At 38.6% G+C, this 14,759-nt stretch overlaps 1 protein-coding gene across 1 annotated transcript in view; it reads left to right on the top strand.

Moving 5' to 3' along the window:
• The window catches only part of LOC100478734 (F-box only protein 42), an 89,023-nt gene that overhangs the window by 32,552 nt on the left and 41,712 nt on the right, over positions 1-14,759 (top strand). Inside the window, exon 2 of the mRNA XM_034672082.1 lies at positions 14,091-14,458. Coding sequence (XP_034527973.1) covers positions 14,114-14,458 — 345 coding nt within the window. The 5' untranslated portion in view covers positions 14,091-14,113. The remainder of the gene's footprint in view (positions 1-14,090; positions 14,459-14,759) is intronic.

Here is a 14,759-nt window from a genome sequence, read left to right as displayed (position 1 = left end):
GGGATCACGCCCTGAGCCGAAGGCAGACGCTTAACCGCCGTGCCACCCAGGCGCCCCCAATAGATCTTTTCTAAGGCAAAAATATGGTGCATCAAAAGTGACTAAATATTAAAGGTAATAAGATTTAACCAGTAACCCATCCTATATGCTTTCTTTATTTTATTTTTTAAAAGACTTTATTTATTTATTTATTTGAGAGAGAGAGAGAGACACGGAGAATGAGCAGGGAGGAGGAGGCAGAGGGTGAGGGAAAAGCAGACTCCCCTCGGAAGAGGGATTTTGATGTGGGACTCGATCCCAGGACTCCAGGATCATGACCTAAGCCAAAGGCAGATGCTCAGCTGACTAAGCCACCCAGGTGCCCTCTATACTTTCTTTAAAATGTTAGTTTAGTGTGGCATCTGGCTGGCTTAGTTGGTGGAGCGTGCAACTCTTGATCTCAGGGTTGTGAGTTTGAGTTCCATGTTGGGTGTAGAGATTGCTTAAAAATAAAATCTTAAAAAAAAAATATTAGTTTGTTGTGCTATAAATCCACTGTGGCTTACTTCCTATGTACTTATGTTAGCATTTTTTTATGAGGTGTTTGGAAGGAGAGTGTCCTAGCTTGGGCTGCCAAGACAAAATACCATAGGCTAGGTGGCTTAAACACCAGCAATGTATTTCTCATATTTCCGGACTAAGATGTCCAAGATCAGGGTGCTAGTAAGGTCATGTTCATTCTGAAGCCTTTTCTCTTGACTTGTAAGTGCATACCATCTCCTTGTATGCTCACGTGACCTCTTTGGAGGCTGGGGGAGAGAGGGAAAGGGAAAGGGAAAACTCTCTGGTGGCTCGTCTCATAAGGGCCCTGATCCCATTAAGGGCCCTACGCTCATGACTTCCATCTAACCCTAATTATCTCCAAAATGCCCTATCTCCACATACCATTGGGGTTAGGGCTTCAACATATGAATTTGAGGGGGAACAAACATTCAGTCCCTAACAGAGGGTGATGGCTTCCTCCTCAGTATTTTGTGTGTTTATCATTTCAAGAAAATTCCCAAAGGAATAGAAGATCTTGGGGCGCCTGGGTGGCACAGTGGTTAAGCGTCTGCCTTCGGCTCAGGGCGTGATCCCAGCGTTATGGGATCGAGCCCCACATCAGGCTCCTCCGCTATGAGCCTGCTTCTTCCTCTCCCACTCCCCCTGCTTGTGTTCCCTCTCTCGCTGGCTGTCTCTATCTCTGTCAAATAAATAAAATCTTAAAAAAAAAAAAAAAGATCTTAAGTTTGCCTAAAAATGTGATCAAAACTGGGCTTTTTAATATTTTTCTTCTGGGACTTATCACTATTAAAAGATGGTGATTTGGAGGCGTCTGGGTGGCTCGGTTCATGAAGTGGCTGCCTTCAACTCAGGTCATGATCTGAGGGTTCTGGGATCAAGTCCCATTTTGGGCTCCCCTCTGAGCAGCGGAGTCTACTTCTTTCTCTCCCTCTGCTCCCTGTCCCGCTCCGTGCTCGTGCTCTCTCACTGTCTCTCAAGTAAATAAATTAAAAAAAAAAAAATGGTGATTTGGGGTCAGGTGCCTGTTTAGTATTTTTTTTTTATCAGCTAAGCCCCTAAATCTAACGTGCAGATTTTCATAAAGGAATAATTGTATCTCCAAAGAATCCAGGTATTCAAAATCTGGCATTGAATAATATCTTGGCACTTTTACCCTTGTTTCTGGGTGTTATCCCTATTGTTCATTTTATAGTTTTATTCTTAGGGGGTTAACTCATTTGGTTAGCTAGAAGTTAGGTACAGCAAGTAAATGAAGATTTATTTTCAGTTCAAAACTTTATCAGTGAAGGAAAACCTGTTTTATGTTCTACTTCCAAGTAAGCAAACTGTCTTACAGATTTTGTGCTTTTGGTCACAAGGAGGGCTATGTGAAACAATCCAGTAGGAGTCCTTCACATTCACTACTAAATACCTTAAGAGTGGCAAGCTAAGGTGAGTAACACTAACCTCTTCAGTAAGGGACCTTTTGATCTTCATTCATTAAAAAAGTTTTTAGAGGTGCCTGTGTGGCTCAGTTGGTTAACCATCCAACTCTTGATTTTGGCTCAGGTCATGATCTCAGGGTCCTGGGATTGAGCCCCATGTCAGGCTCCACATTCAGTGGGGAGTCTGCTTGAGATCTCTCCCTCCTGCCTCTCCCCCCACCTGCATTCTCTTTCTCTCTCTAAAATAAATTAATCTTTAAAAAAAAAGTTTTTAGGGGCTCCTTGGTGCCTCAGTCGTTAAGCGTCTGCCTTCAGCTCAGGATGTGATCCCAGGGTCCTGGGATCGAGCCCCACATCGGGCTCCATGCTCTGCTGGGAGCCTGCTTCTTCCTCTTCCATTCCTCCTGCTTGCGTTCCCTCTCTGTCTGTCAAATAAATAAAAAATCTTTAAAAAAAAGTTTTTATATTGACAAGGTACCTACTAATGTGCCAGATGTTACAGAGATGAACATGACTTGGCCTCTTTTCTCAAGTAGTGTACCATGTAATGGGGAAGAAAGGAAGTTAAAATGGAATTTAGAAGCAGGTCACAGAAAGATGAGGGCTGTGTAAGTGAACGGACTTTTTAGGGACACCTATTGGAGATTAGAAAAAGTTAAATGCTCATCATAGATTGAAAGTTTTCAGTGTATATATACACCTTGTTTAAGGGCATTTACCAATTACCTAGATGACATCTGTATAGTTCATTTCTGTGTTTTGTCAATATCTGTTTAAATTCTGTGGGTAATGAAAGCTGTAGTTGATTCTGGCTCGTATGTTTTCTCTTAGATGAAGTGTAAATTTCTTTTTTTTTTTAAAGATTTTATTTATTTATTTGACAGAGACAGCCAGCCAGCGAGAGAGGGAACACAAGCAGGGGGAGTGGGAGAGGAAGAAGCAGGCTCCCAGCGGAGGAGCCTGATGTGGGGCTCCATTCCAGAATGCCGGGATCACACCCTGAGCCGAAGGCAGATGCTTAACGACTGCGCCACCCAGGCGCCCCTGAAGTGTAAATTTCTAGAAAAAGATAGGACTTACAAAATTGACTCAAAAAAACAGAAAGCTCAAGTAGTCCTATTACACAAGAAATGGAATCCGGGGACAGAAAAATCTTACGAAGAAAACTCTAGGTCTATAAGATTTACAAGTGAATTCTGCCAGATATTCAACAAGGAGATAATTTCCTGTTTTATTTAAACTCTTCTAGATAATGGGGGGAAAGGAACAGTCCCCAGATCATTTTATAAAACTAGCATGACTTTGATTCCAAAACCAGGGATAGACAATACAAGAAAGAAAAATTATAGGCCATGTCTCTCTCAGGAACATAGATACAAAATTCTAAACCAAACATGAGCAAACTGAATCCAACATTATAAAAAATACAATAAATCATGATCTAGTTCAGTTTATCTGAGGAATGCAAGCTTATTTTAACATTAGTAAAGCAATTAATATAATTTACTTCAATAAACTATCAGAAAACCACGTATTTTAGTAATTGCAGCAAAGACATTTGATAAACTTTTAAAACTCATTTATGATTTTAAAATAAAATCAAATTGGGGCACTTGACTGTCTCAGTTGGAAGAGCATGTGACTCTTGATCTTAGGTCATGAGTTAGAGCCCCATGTTAGATATAGAGATTACTGAAAAATCAATAAATAAAAAAATTAAATTGAAATCAATTGTTGCATACACTGTAGGTGGGAGTGTAAATTGGAATAATGACTTTGGAAGACAGTTTGACATTACCTCTAGAGATGTACATGCCTGTACCTACATCCTGTAATTTCACTCCTAAACATTTCACTCCTAAGCGTGTATTCTAGAACATTGTTTTCAATTTATGGCTTGTAGCCCAGTAGTAAGAATGAAGGCAGTTTAATGGCACTTGACCAACAGTTTGCGTAAGTGTTAAATACAACAGAAAATATTAGTGTACTTCATTGTAAGGGTATTATTTTGAGAAACTTATTCCCAATTATATATCTGTATCTGTAGGTGAACTGATTTGTGAGATAAAATGTATTTTCTTACTGTGTTTGCCGTCAGGAAAGTTTGAAAGCAACTCCTAATCTACAGAAACTAAAAAATGCTCGTTATTTCATAGGAGCAAATTTTGGAGACATTGATTTCTTTCAACAGTAGAATGGATAAATTGTGATGTCTTCATATAATAATTTTACATTGTAGTGAAAATGAACTACAGCTACATCCAGCAGCTAAACAGTATATTGCTTAGGAATATATTTCTTTGTCATATCCTCATGTGGTAAAGGTTAAGGAAAAGTAAGAGAGTGATAAAATGTCACAGCGATTACTTTTGGTTGAGCCGGAGGTGGATGATAATGAGGGGGCATACAGAGGCTAAATATCCTGGTCATGTCTTATTTCCTAACTTGGATGTGGGTACACAGTGGTTCATTTTAATATCTTTTGAATCGTGCATCCATGTTCTTTACAGTTTTTTAAAAAAATTGTAAAATATATGTAAAATTTACCATCTTAATAATTTTTAAGTTGCAGTTAAATGGCACTGCATATATTCACATTGTTGCCTATCACGACTATCCATCCCAGAATATTTTCATCTTCCTTAACTGAAATTCCATACCCATCTCTGTTCTCCCCTCCCCTCAGCCCCTGGCAGCCACCATTCTGCTTTGCGTCTAAATTTATTAACTACGGTAGGTACCTCATGTAAGTGGAATCCTGCAGTATTTACCCTTGTATGTCTGGCCAGTTCATTTAGCATAATGTCTGCAGGCGTCTTCATGTTATAGCAGGTGTAGAATTTCATTCCTGTTTAAGGCTGAATAATACTCCATTGTGTGTATATACTACATTTTGTTTATCCATTTATCAGCTGATGGACGTTTGGGTTATCTCCACCTTTTTGCTATTGTTAACAATGCTGTTGTGAACATGGCTGTACAAATAATCTCTTTCAATCTGTCGTTTCAGTTCTTTTGGGTATATATTCAGAAATGGAATTGCAGGATATGGTAATTCTGATTAATTTATTAAGGAACTACCATACCATTTTCCATGGTCTATTCAAATTTTCTATTTCTTCCTGCTTCGGTTTTGGTAGGTTACATGTTTCTAGGAGTTTATCCATTTCTACTACGTTGTTCAGTTTGTTGGTAAATTTTATTTTATTTATTTATTTATTTGGTGAATTTTATTTTTAACAAAACTAGCTGTTTCCAGTATGCTGGGACACCATTTCCTAATGCTACAAAAACAGAGGGAATGATGGCTACTGGCAAGAGTACATGAAAGATTAATGCAACCTGATTTCTTTTGAAATATCTTAGCTGCTCTTGGGGAACCTGGGTAACACAGCTCACTGAGTGTCCAACTCTTGGTTTCAGCTCAGGTCCGGATCTCAGAGTCGTGAGATCAAGCTCCATTTCGGCGTCGGCCCTCTATACAGAGTCTGTTTAAGACTGTCTCTCCCTCTCCCTCTGCCCCTCTCCACCCCCTCTTGCATGCTCTCTCAAATAAATAAATCTTAAAAAGATATCTTAGATGCTCTTTTCATAATGCTTTTTAATTTACAATTTTTTTAACTCTTGTGTTTTCCCCACTAAATTCTTAAGGTCTGTATTTTTAATAAGATTTAACCATAGCACTTTTTTTCTTTTAAATTGCAATCAAATACATTAGTCAGATTTTATTACTGTTATTGGGAGTATTATAAGCATACCATACAGTTTCAAAACTTTCCATAGAAGCTAAAGTTTTAAGCATCAGGTTCTCACACAAGAGGCTATTTTGTGCTACTTTCAAACAATCAAAAAAAAAAAAAAAGAACAAGTCTAAACTTCACTCCAAAATTATGTAAGCAAAGTGTTAAAATGAAATATCATGCTATAGTAGTGGTTCCCAAAAATACTCATTCACCCTCATTGTCTTGAGGGTGTGTGCATATATGTGTGTAAGATTTCCTTTCTTGGAGGGGAAAGCTTTTATTGAAAGATTATGATCTTTTACCTTGTTCGGGTTTTTAAATCTCTGTGAAGCTATGATATTTAAGTGGTAGGATTTGTGTGTGTGGTGTCTTTTTTTTTTTTCCTTGTCCTTACTTGGGAAAATAAAATTTGTTGAACCCTATGTCTAAAAAAATTGCTGATATGTGAAATTCATAAGTCTGGGAACCATTGTGATAGAATCTTTCCACAAAAGGCTAAGAGAATCCTGGCCGGCAGCAGTTTTTACACACTCGTCTTTTGTTGTCAGAACAGAGGTACATAATGGCAGAAAAATCTGAACATCTTAAAAGTAGTAATGATTTGCTTAGATACTGTACATTTTTAATTTAAGAATAAAAATTCCCACTTCTTCATGCCTGTTTTTACCCTCCATCCTCTATTTTATTAGTTTATAGCCATCTGAACTCTGTTTTTATTGTTTTTTTTTATTTTACTTTTTGATATGAAGCTTGTTTTTTTTCCCATCAGAATATGTGGGAATTAACATTTAGGCTTTGTCGTTGACTCTAAAATGAATTCATAAAGTTGTATTTGCTTATTCATTCAACAGCCTTTTGCTGAGCTCTTGTATGGATGCAGAAAACAATTTTCTTTTGTGCGCTAAGGGGAAGGAGGAGGCAGACAGACAATTGCATTGTAGTAATACCTAGTACTGCAGGCAGGTACTTAGTATGTGAGAGCGTAGGGGGAGAGTATGTTCTGAACAGTTTTATAGCATGATGCAGTCAATTTTGAGTTAATACAGTTTACTACTGTTACAGTATGGTTATTTGCCCCCTTCACATTTTTCTTTCTTAAATAATTACTATTTTCTAAAGATTTTATTTATTCATGAGAGACAGAGAGAGAGAGGCAGAGGGATAGGTGGGCTTTCTGCGGAGCAGGGAGCCTGACGTGAGACTCAGTCCCAGGACCCCGGGATCATGACCTGAGCTGAAGGCAGATACTTAACCAACTGAGCCACCCAGGTGCCCTTAAATAATTATTTTTGAGAGGGAAAAAAATTCCAAACCCAAAATAATGCACCCTTTAATGCACCTTTTTTCTCCTGTAACTCCTGTCTGATTCATACTGTACTTCAAATGAAAGCCTTTTGTTTAAAATTACTGATGGGGCACCTGGGTGGCACAGCGGTTAGGCGTCTGCCTTCGGCTCAGGGCGTGATCCCGGTGTTATGGGATCGAGCCCCACGTCAGGCTCCTTCCGCTGCGAGCCTGCTTCTTCCTCTCCCACTCCCCCTGCTTGTGTTCCCTCTCTCGCTGGCTGTCTCTATCTCTGTCTAGTAAATAAATAAAATCTTTAAAAAAATAAAATAAAATAAAATAAAATTACTGTTATATGTTAAATTATTGCAATTCTAATTATTCTATACTTTGTACATTATCACTGTCTTCTCTTAAAATCTAAAAATTAAAAAAAATCTAAACATTCAAGTTCTCACAAAATATAAATTTGGGTATTAAAATTATGTTGTATTCTTTCTACCACATGAAACATTTTGTTGAACCTAGAATGTGTAGTTCCTCCATATGGAATTATCAGAACCTAGAGTATTTCCGTTCATGATATGAAACCAGCACATTTTTCTTGACCATATACTTAGTTATAACAAATCCTTTGGTTGCTGCATATGAATGTGGAGAATGCCCTGAGAACTGGTCCATTTCTGCTACTCTATAAAAGTCATAAAGTGCTTTCATTTAACATCAGTCATTGTAAAGAATAAAAGTGTATACTAAGTGGATAGTTTGGCAAAATACTTTCTCAATTTCATTAAAGGGAGTCTTAATTTGATAACACATTGATGAGTTAACCACTTAAAAAAAAACTGCAGCTGAATCTCTTACTGGGTTTGGAATGCTTTATAGAAACAGCTCTCTGAATTTGCTTGTCAAAATAGCTCACAGTTTGCTAATAGCAACAGTAGTTATGCCAAATGATTCTATTTCTAGACTTTGTCAAAACATTGACTGTCAGGAACTAAGGAGTCTCCAGATTATGAGTTTCTGTTAATGCCGATAAAATATTAAGTAGTGTGTGCAAATGGTAAAACACCCATTGAGTAAAAAATAGTTTTTTAGCCTTTGTCCTAAAGGTAATTCTGTAAATAGCAAAGAATATCATTTCAAGAGATAGTAATTTGAAGATCTTTATCCCTCCGCCTTCTCCCATTTCATTCTCTGAAATGCTACCTATTCTTCAATGTTGAAATGCTTGCCTTTGTGTAATTTCCTGCTCAGACTAGTTGGAAGCCATCTCCTCCTTCCCTGAACTGCTAAAGCTCCTTGTTTGTACCACAGGTCCATCCTGTGTTGGTATTCATTATTTATGTGTCTTTGGCTCTTACCAGGTTAATGTCCCCGAGAGGAAGTAGTGGCATATCCTCTTTTTTTTTTTTTTTTTAAGATTTATTTATTTGAGAGGGAGAGAACATGCGCACGAATGGGGACAGGGGCAGAGGGAGAGAATCCTCAAGCAGACTCTCCACTGAGTGTGGAGCCCTCGGTCCTCGATCCATGAAATCATGACCTGAGCCAAAACCAAAAGTCAGATGGTTAACTGATTGAGCCACCCAGGCACCTGGCATGTCCTCTTCTTTTTAACTCCCATGGGATGTAAGCACAGTATTTTCACGTACAGTAAATGTCCCATTGATATTTGTTGAACTCATCATGAAGTAAGGTAGAAATTTATATTTTACCATTTTCTGTAACTTTTTCATTTGACTTAGTACAATTATAATGTATAAATGTATATGTAACTGTATATGTATAATTTATAAATTATAATGTGGTATATTAGTGAGAAGGCTTGTTATCATCTTAGATTGAATCATATTGTGGTCTTCATTTAATAGTATTTTATATTTTAAGAGTAGCATTTAATACCTTTTTGCTCACATGAGTGCTCCCGAGGTGGGTAACTTCATGAGTTCATGTTGACATCGGTGCAAGGTTGCTGCTTTGCTCAGAAGCCCCATGTTGAGGGATGACTGTGGGTGCTTTTGCATTCAATCCAGCCACATGTTCTTCAGTGAAGTCTCAGTGCTTTATCTTACTGTCAGTGAGAGGTTCCCTTACTGCATTTTTTTTAGCTTTTTGAAATTGTGAAGAATAATCTTGATTGCATTTTAAATCTTCAGCTTCCTTTTAGTAAGTCAAGTATATTTTGATTTTCATAAAGACATGTTTACTCCAAGAGGATTGTCAGATGTCTAGTTGTACAGAAATCAAAGGCACGGTTAATCAAATATTGTACTAGGATCTGGTAAAAAACTTGTACATGAATAACAGAGTAGTTTCATTCCCATCCTGAATTTCTGTGAATTGATTTTAACTCTTCACAAGTTAATCAGTTTCCTCCAAGGAGTTCAGAGTAGTTTGTTGATATCTGCTGCTTTTACAGAATCTTTATAAAGTAGTTAGGGAATTTTCATTGCTTAGGGGTAAAGAGGTTTTCGCATGTCGTTCTGTGTGACCTATCCTGGGTCACACAGTGTTACAGGTAGTTTCTACCTGTAGCCAGATCTCCCTGTCTCAAAATCTTAACCTTAATTTATACTTCAGGTATATGGATTTTTTTTTTTTTAATAAGCTCTGTGCCCAGTGTGGGACTTGAGCTCTCTGAGATCAAGAGTCACATGCTCTACCACCTGAGCCAGCCAGGTGCCCCAGTGTATTTGGATTTTTAAAAGTGATTTGTATTTAGTTGGGTGTAGTCTCATAGTATACTATATATAGTATAGTATAGTAGTAATACTACTGGACCAAATAAATGGTTTCTTTAGTACCACACATCTTGACCCAGCAAAAGGTCATTGGGTATGGCTCTGGAATCTGGCACAGACTCTCAGGCCAGTGTACACCTTAAAAGGTCAAAATTTAAGGAGCCAGAGAGGTATGTTCCTTCTGACCAATAAAATATCTTGGCAGCATCCAGTGACATATAAGGGTAGGGTCTGCTATTCTCAGATGTACTGATGATGTAATTTCCAGTATGAAATAATGCAAAGTCAGCACCAGGGTCGTGTGAGTAGAAATTTCAATAAACCTTGTGCTCATTTACATGTCTAATTCTAGCAAGACAAGATGGCTAGACATGGTCTCTGCCTTCAAGGAGCTCAGATTCCAGTAAGTTGACTTTAGTTTGCGGTTTCTTCCAAAAACTTAGAGGAACTAAAAAGGTCTAACACAAATGTGAAACGTGAGGATGTTTTAAAGACTTCATGATAGGGTGCCTGGCTGGCTCAGTTGGTGGAGTGCGTGCCTCTTGAGCTCAGTGTTGTGGGTTTGAGCCCCACATTGGGTGTAGAGTACCTTAAAAAATAAAGATTTAAGGAAAACTGGGGTGCCTGGCTGGCTCAGTCTGTAGAGGGTGTGACTCTTCATCTCGCGGTTATAAGTTTGAGCCCCGCATTGGGTGTAGAAATTACTTAAGAAATAAGATCTTGGAGGGGCGCCTGGGTGGCACAGCGGTTAAGCGTCTGCCTTCGGCTCAGGGCGTGATCCCGGCGTTATGGGATCGAGCCCCACATCAGGCTCTTCCTCTATGAGCCTGCTTCTTCTCCCACTCCCCCTGCTTGTGTTCCCTCTCTCACTGGCTGTCTCTATCTCTGTCGAATAAATAAATAAAATCTTTAAAAAAAAAAAATCTTGAAAAAAAAGATTTCACGAAAACCACATTCAGTGAGTTAATAACAACTACATGCGAATTGTTTTGTAGGGCGGCTTTTGACATGAAGAAAACAAAAACTGTTTCAGAATGCCTCCATATCCTGTGGGAATATGAGTGATGATTTTATTACCTAATCATGGAAGTGAAAATGAGGGACTGTGCAAATTGGTACTGGGCGTGTAATATGGAGGAATCACATCTGAGCCCATCCCTGTGTGTTCTCATTGGCATCTGTGCTCAGGGCCAAGTTCTCAAACCTGCCCAAAGGAGCATCAGGTTTGGTGCTTTTGTGGACAGGGAAGTGGTTGAATGAGAGAACTACTTAAAACTGGGTATTATAAAAGTGTGAGTCCCTTTACATTTGCTTGCTAATTGTTACTTTGAGAAGGTTTGGAAAGGGAGTAAGAAGTTGTTTTATTCGGCCAAACAAATTTCTTTTGCTTGGGGGAAAAATAGTTTTCTATAAATAAGTTCTTGCAGCCTTCACCGATTGAGTTTGTTCTGAAGCAGACCCCAGCCTCACAATCTGTCAAGCTGTTGAGTAAAGGAACAACTGTATTCAAGATGCTGTGTGTAATTCAAATGTGAAAGATGCAGCCAAACTCAAGGAATCTGTTTCTTTGGCCTCTTTTCCCTAGTAAATTTCAGAGCTGAGTGGGATTAAAAATATGAAAAAGTCAATAAACTAGGGAAGATAGCCAGTGTGAAGTGAGAAATGATAACTTGGAGGGGAAAGAGTAAGAGGGAATATGGCAAGTAATTTTTCCTCAGCAGTAAAGGCTGCCTTTTTTTTTTTTTTTTTGGCCAGAAAAAAAATTTTAATTTTTGTTTTATGTTTTATGTGACTACTCTTTAGGCTAAGAGTTAGGGCTAGAAATGGAAAGGCCTTCCTCTGGTGAGTTAAGGACGTGGTAAAACAGCTCACCCAAGGTGGGGGGTTAACTCTCTAGGATCACTTAATAGAATTACAGTAAATCTACAGTAAACAGTGCTCTACTTTGGGGAAAGGAGGGGATTGCGCCACCTTCCCTTTGCTGCTGTCCCTCCTCCCCCAGCTAGGAGGACTTAGGCTACTCTACCACTTCCAGTTAGCCACCAGTTGTTCCCCATCATCAAGATTCCAGCAGCCACTTTGCTAGGACACATTGCAGTATTATGAGCTAATTTGATAGATGAGTTTCTTGGAAGTGAGGGGCTTCATGAGCTGGTTCATGTTTCCATTTTCCTTAACGTGATCATTCTTTCAGTTTTCAAGATGTTGTACATAATTCGTATATAAATTACAGGAGTAGTAGAAATGAGGGGGGGAGTTTCTGTTCTTTGCTCTCCCCACCCCCCTCATCTTTGGAAACATTTCAGGTTATATATATGTGTGTGTGTATATATATATACATAATTATTATATATTTATATAAATATTCATACAAATTTATATTCATATAAATATATAATATATTATTATATTTATATATTATATAAACACAATATATTATATATATTAATCTCTACACCCAATGTGGGGCTCGAATTTACAACCCCAAGATCAAGAGTTGCATGCCCTACTGACAGCCAGCCAGGCACCCCTGGAACATTTCAGATCTTTCTCAAAGCCCCAAGTATATTTCAAGATTTCTCTTCCCATTATTTTTTATTCTTTGAATCAGTGTTAGAGAGAATGCTGGAAATTTTAAGATGATGGCGTAGTGAATGATCTGGGTAGCTGTGTATGGTCAAGGGGAATAGATGTATTAGAAAATAAGAAAACGAACTCAGATGTCCCTTCAAAAAAAGGACTTGCTGCCCATCTGTAAGGAGTATACTAAAGAAATCCTTTAGTCCCTTCATAGTGGGCCTCAGCTTTGGAGCAGCCCCCAGCCGGTGGCTGAGCAGAGCGATGATAGATGAGCCCAGTAGTGGAGCCGCCTAACTGGCCATCCTTGTTGCTGAGCTCTTTTGGACAGGTTTTGTCAGGTGTGCATTGAGCTCTGTTCCTCCTGCCCCATCCTGCTTCCTCTTTTTTTCTTCTCACAAGAGTTCCCCCCCGCCTTTAAATCTTTTTTCATTCCTAATTTTGTTTTTTTTAACATTTGCTTCCTGCAAAATCTAACTTGTGATACACTTCTTAAATAAATCACCCTACTCCCATCATTTAATGTTTTTTGTCTCAGGCTTTGCATGAAACATCAGAGGAGTGGTATAAATGCCTGCCTCTGTGTGTGTATTTTAACATATTTTGTGCTCTTTCTAGAAAACTTAGGAATACAGAAAAAGAAGTTTAAAATCACCCATAATGATTTTTTATTTTTCTTTAAGGTTTTTAAAAAATATTTTATTTATTTATTTGACACACAGAGAGAGCACAAGCAGGGGGAGTAGCAGGCAGAGAGAGAGGGAGAAGCAGCCTCCCCACTGAGCAGGGAGCCCCATGTGGAGCTCGATCCCACCTGAGCTGAAGGCAGACGCTTAACTAAGCCACCTAGGTGCCCCTGATTTTTAAAAATTAATTACCTTCATGAGAGGTAACTGTTAATAAGGGCTAATTTTGGTAAGCTTTAGAGAAAGAAGTGCATTAAACATTAATACTCATCTTGGATTTTTCACAGACTGAACATAGCTATGTAACCATTACCCAATCAGAAAACAACTTACCAGCACCGCTGCAGCACTGCTTGCAATAGCATGAATTCATTTTGCCTAGTTTTGAATTTGATATAAACATGGTCATGTAGTAATGTACTCTTCTGTTACTCAGTATTAGGTTTGAGGTATTTATCTGTGTGGGTGTCTGTAGTTCTTTGCTGTATTCCATTGTGTTAATTTCATTGTGTGAATATACCACAGTTTATCTGTTGTTATTGATGGGCATATTTACTGTTGCTGTTTTTTTATTCTCTGGACCTGTTTTGATGCTTTCTAATATAAATATTGCCTTATATACGGTATTTTAGCTAGTTAAGCCTATTCTTGGAACATTTGTTTTCCTTTTAAGTGAATTGTCTTGCATAAAAGCTAGAAAAACTTTCTTAATCCACATCCTCAGAATGTTATTATTCTTTATAGGACCCACAGTTTGTTTTTCTCTTGAAGTTTGAGGTCTTGAATCATGCCAAGGGAGTCTAGTTGCTATCCCCTTTGCGGTCTGTCAGTCAGAAACTTGCCTTAGAGGAGCTGTTACAGAACAGTCTTCACAATCAGAAGTCTTTGGGGATTTGTTAGATATTTGGGATGGGCTTGGTATTTGAGCTCTACCTGTCAAATGGGGGGTGTGTGCTCACAGCTAGTGTGGGAAAGTGCTGAGGAACAGATTTCATATGGAGGGTCTAAAAGCATGTGCTGCTTGGATGTGTGTGCCTGAGTTGTTCCAGAGCTTCTGACAGTGTATACTGATGTTTGTTCATTTCCCAGCATAGCTGTTTGAGTGGAATGTCATGGCCAGCTCTTCGGACAGTGAAGATGACAGTTTCATGGCTGTGGACCAGGAAGAAGCTGTGCTGGAAGGGACAATGGAGCAGGATGAGGAGCCCCACCCGGCGCTGGAGGCCGAAGAGACGAGACATAACAGGTCCATGTCTGAACTGCCAGAAGAGGTTTTGGAGTATATCCTGTCCTTTCTTTCACCATACCAGGAGCACAAAACTGCAGCCCTTGTCTGCAAACAGTGGTATCGACTTATCAAAGGTACTGTGGACAGTGGAAAGGCTTATTTATTTAAAATATGTTTTAATGATTTATTTTTGAACTCCCAATTTCATTTTTCCCTTTCTCCCGTAAATGTACTGTGGTTCTAAAATTTAGAACAATTAACTGCACAGAGACAATTAACTCTGTGCATTTTCCTTTTTCTCTTAATCCTGGTTAGTTTTATGAATAGCTTGAATTTTGTGATATTTAATCCAACTTGCAGTTTTAAAACGAAGATTCTTTTTCTGCATATTCTTAGAGTTGATGTGGTAAATTGTATTGTTCTTGAACTGGCACAGTAAGGATGGATATGGGGTAACGAACGAACAGTATAGCGAACGTTAACATACGTCTTTCTGTTGTTGGGCAGTATAGTGACTGCTTCTGTCCTCA

This window comes from Ailuropoda melanoleuca, chromosome 11 (genome assembly GCF_002007445.2).
Source record: "Ailuropoda melanoleuca isolate Jingjing chromosome 11, ASM200744v2, whole genome shotgun sequence".
NCBI lineage: Eukaryota > Metazoa > Chordata > Mammalia > Carnivora > Ursidae > Ailuropoda > Ailuropoda melanoleuca.
This window is presented reverse-complemented; position numbering and strand designations above follow the sequence as displayed.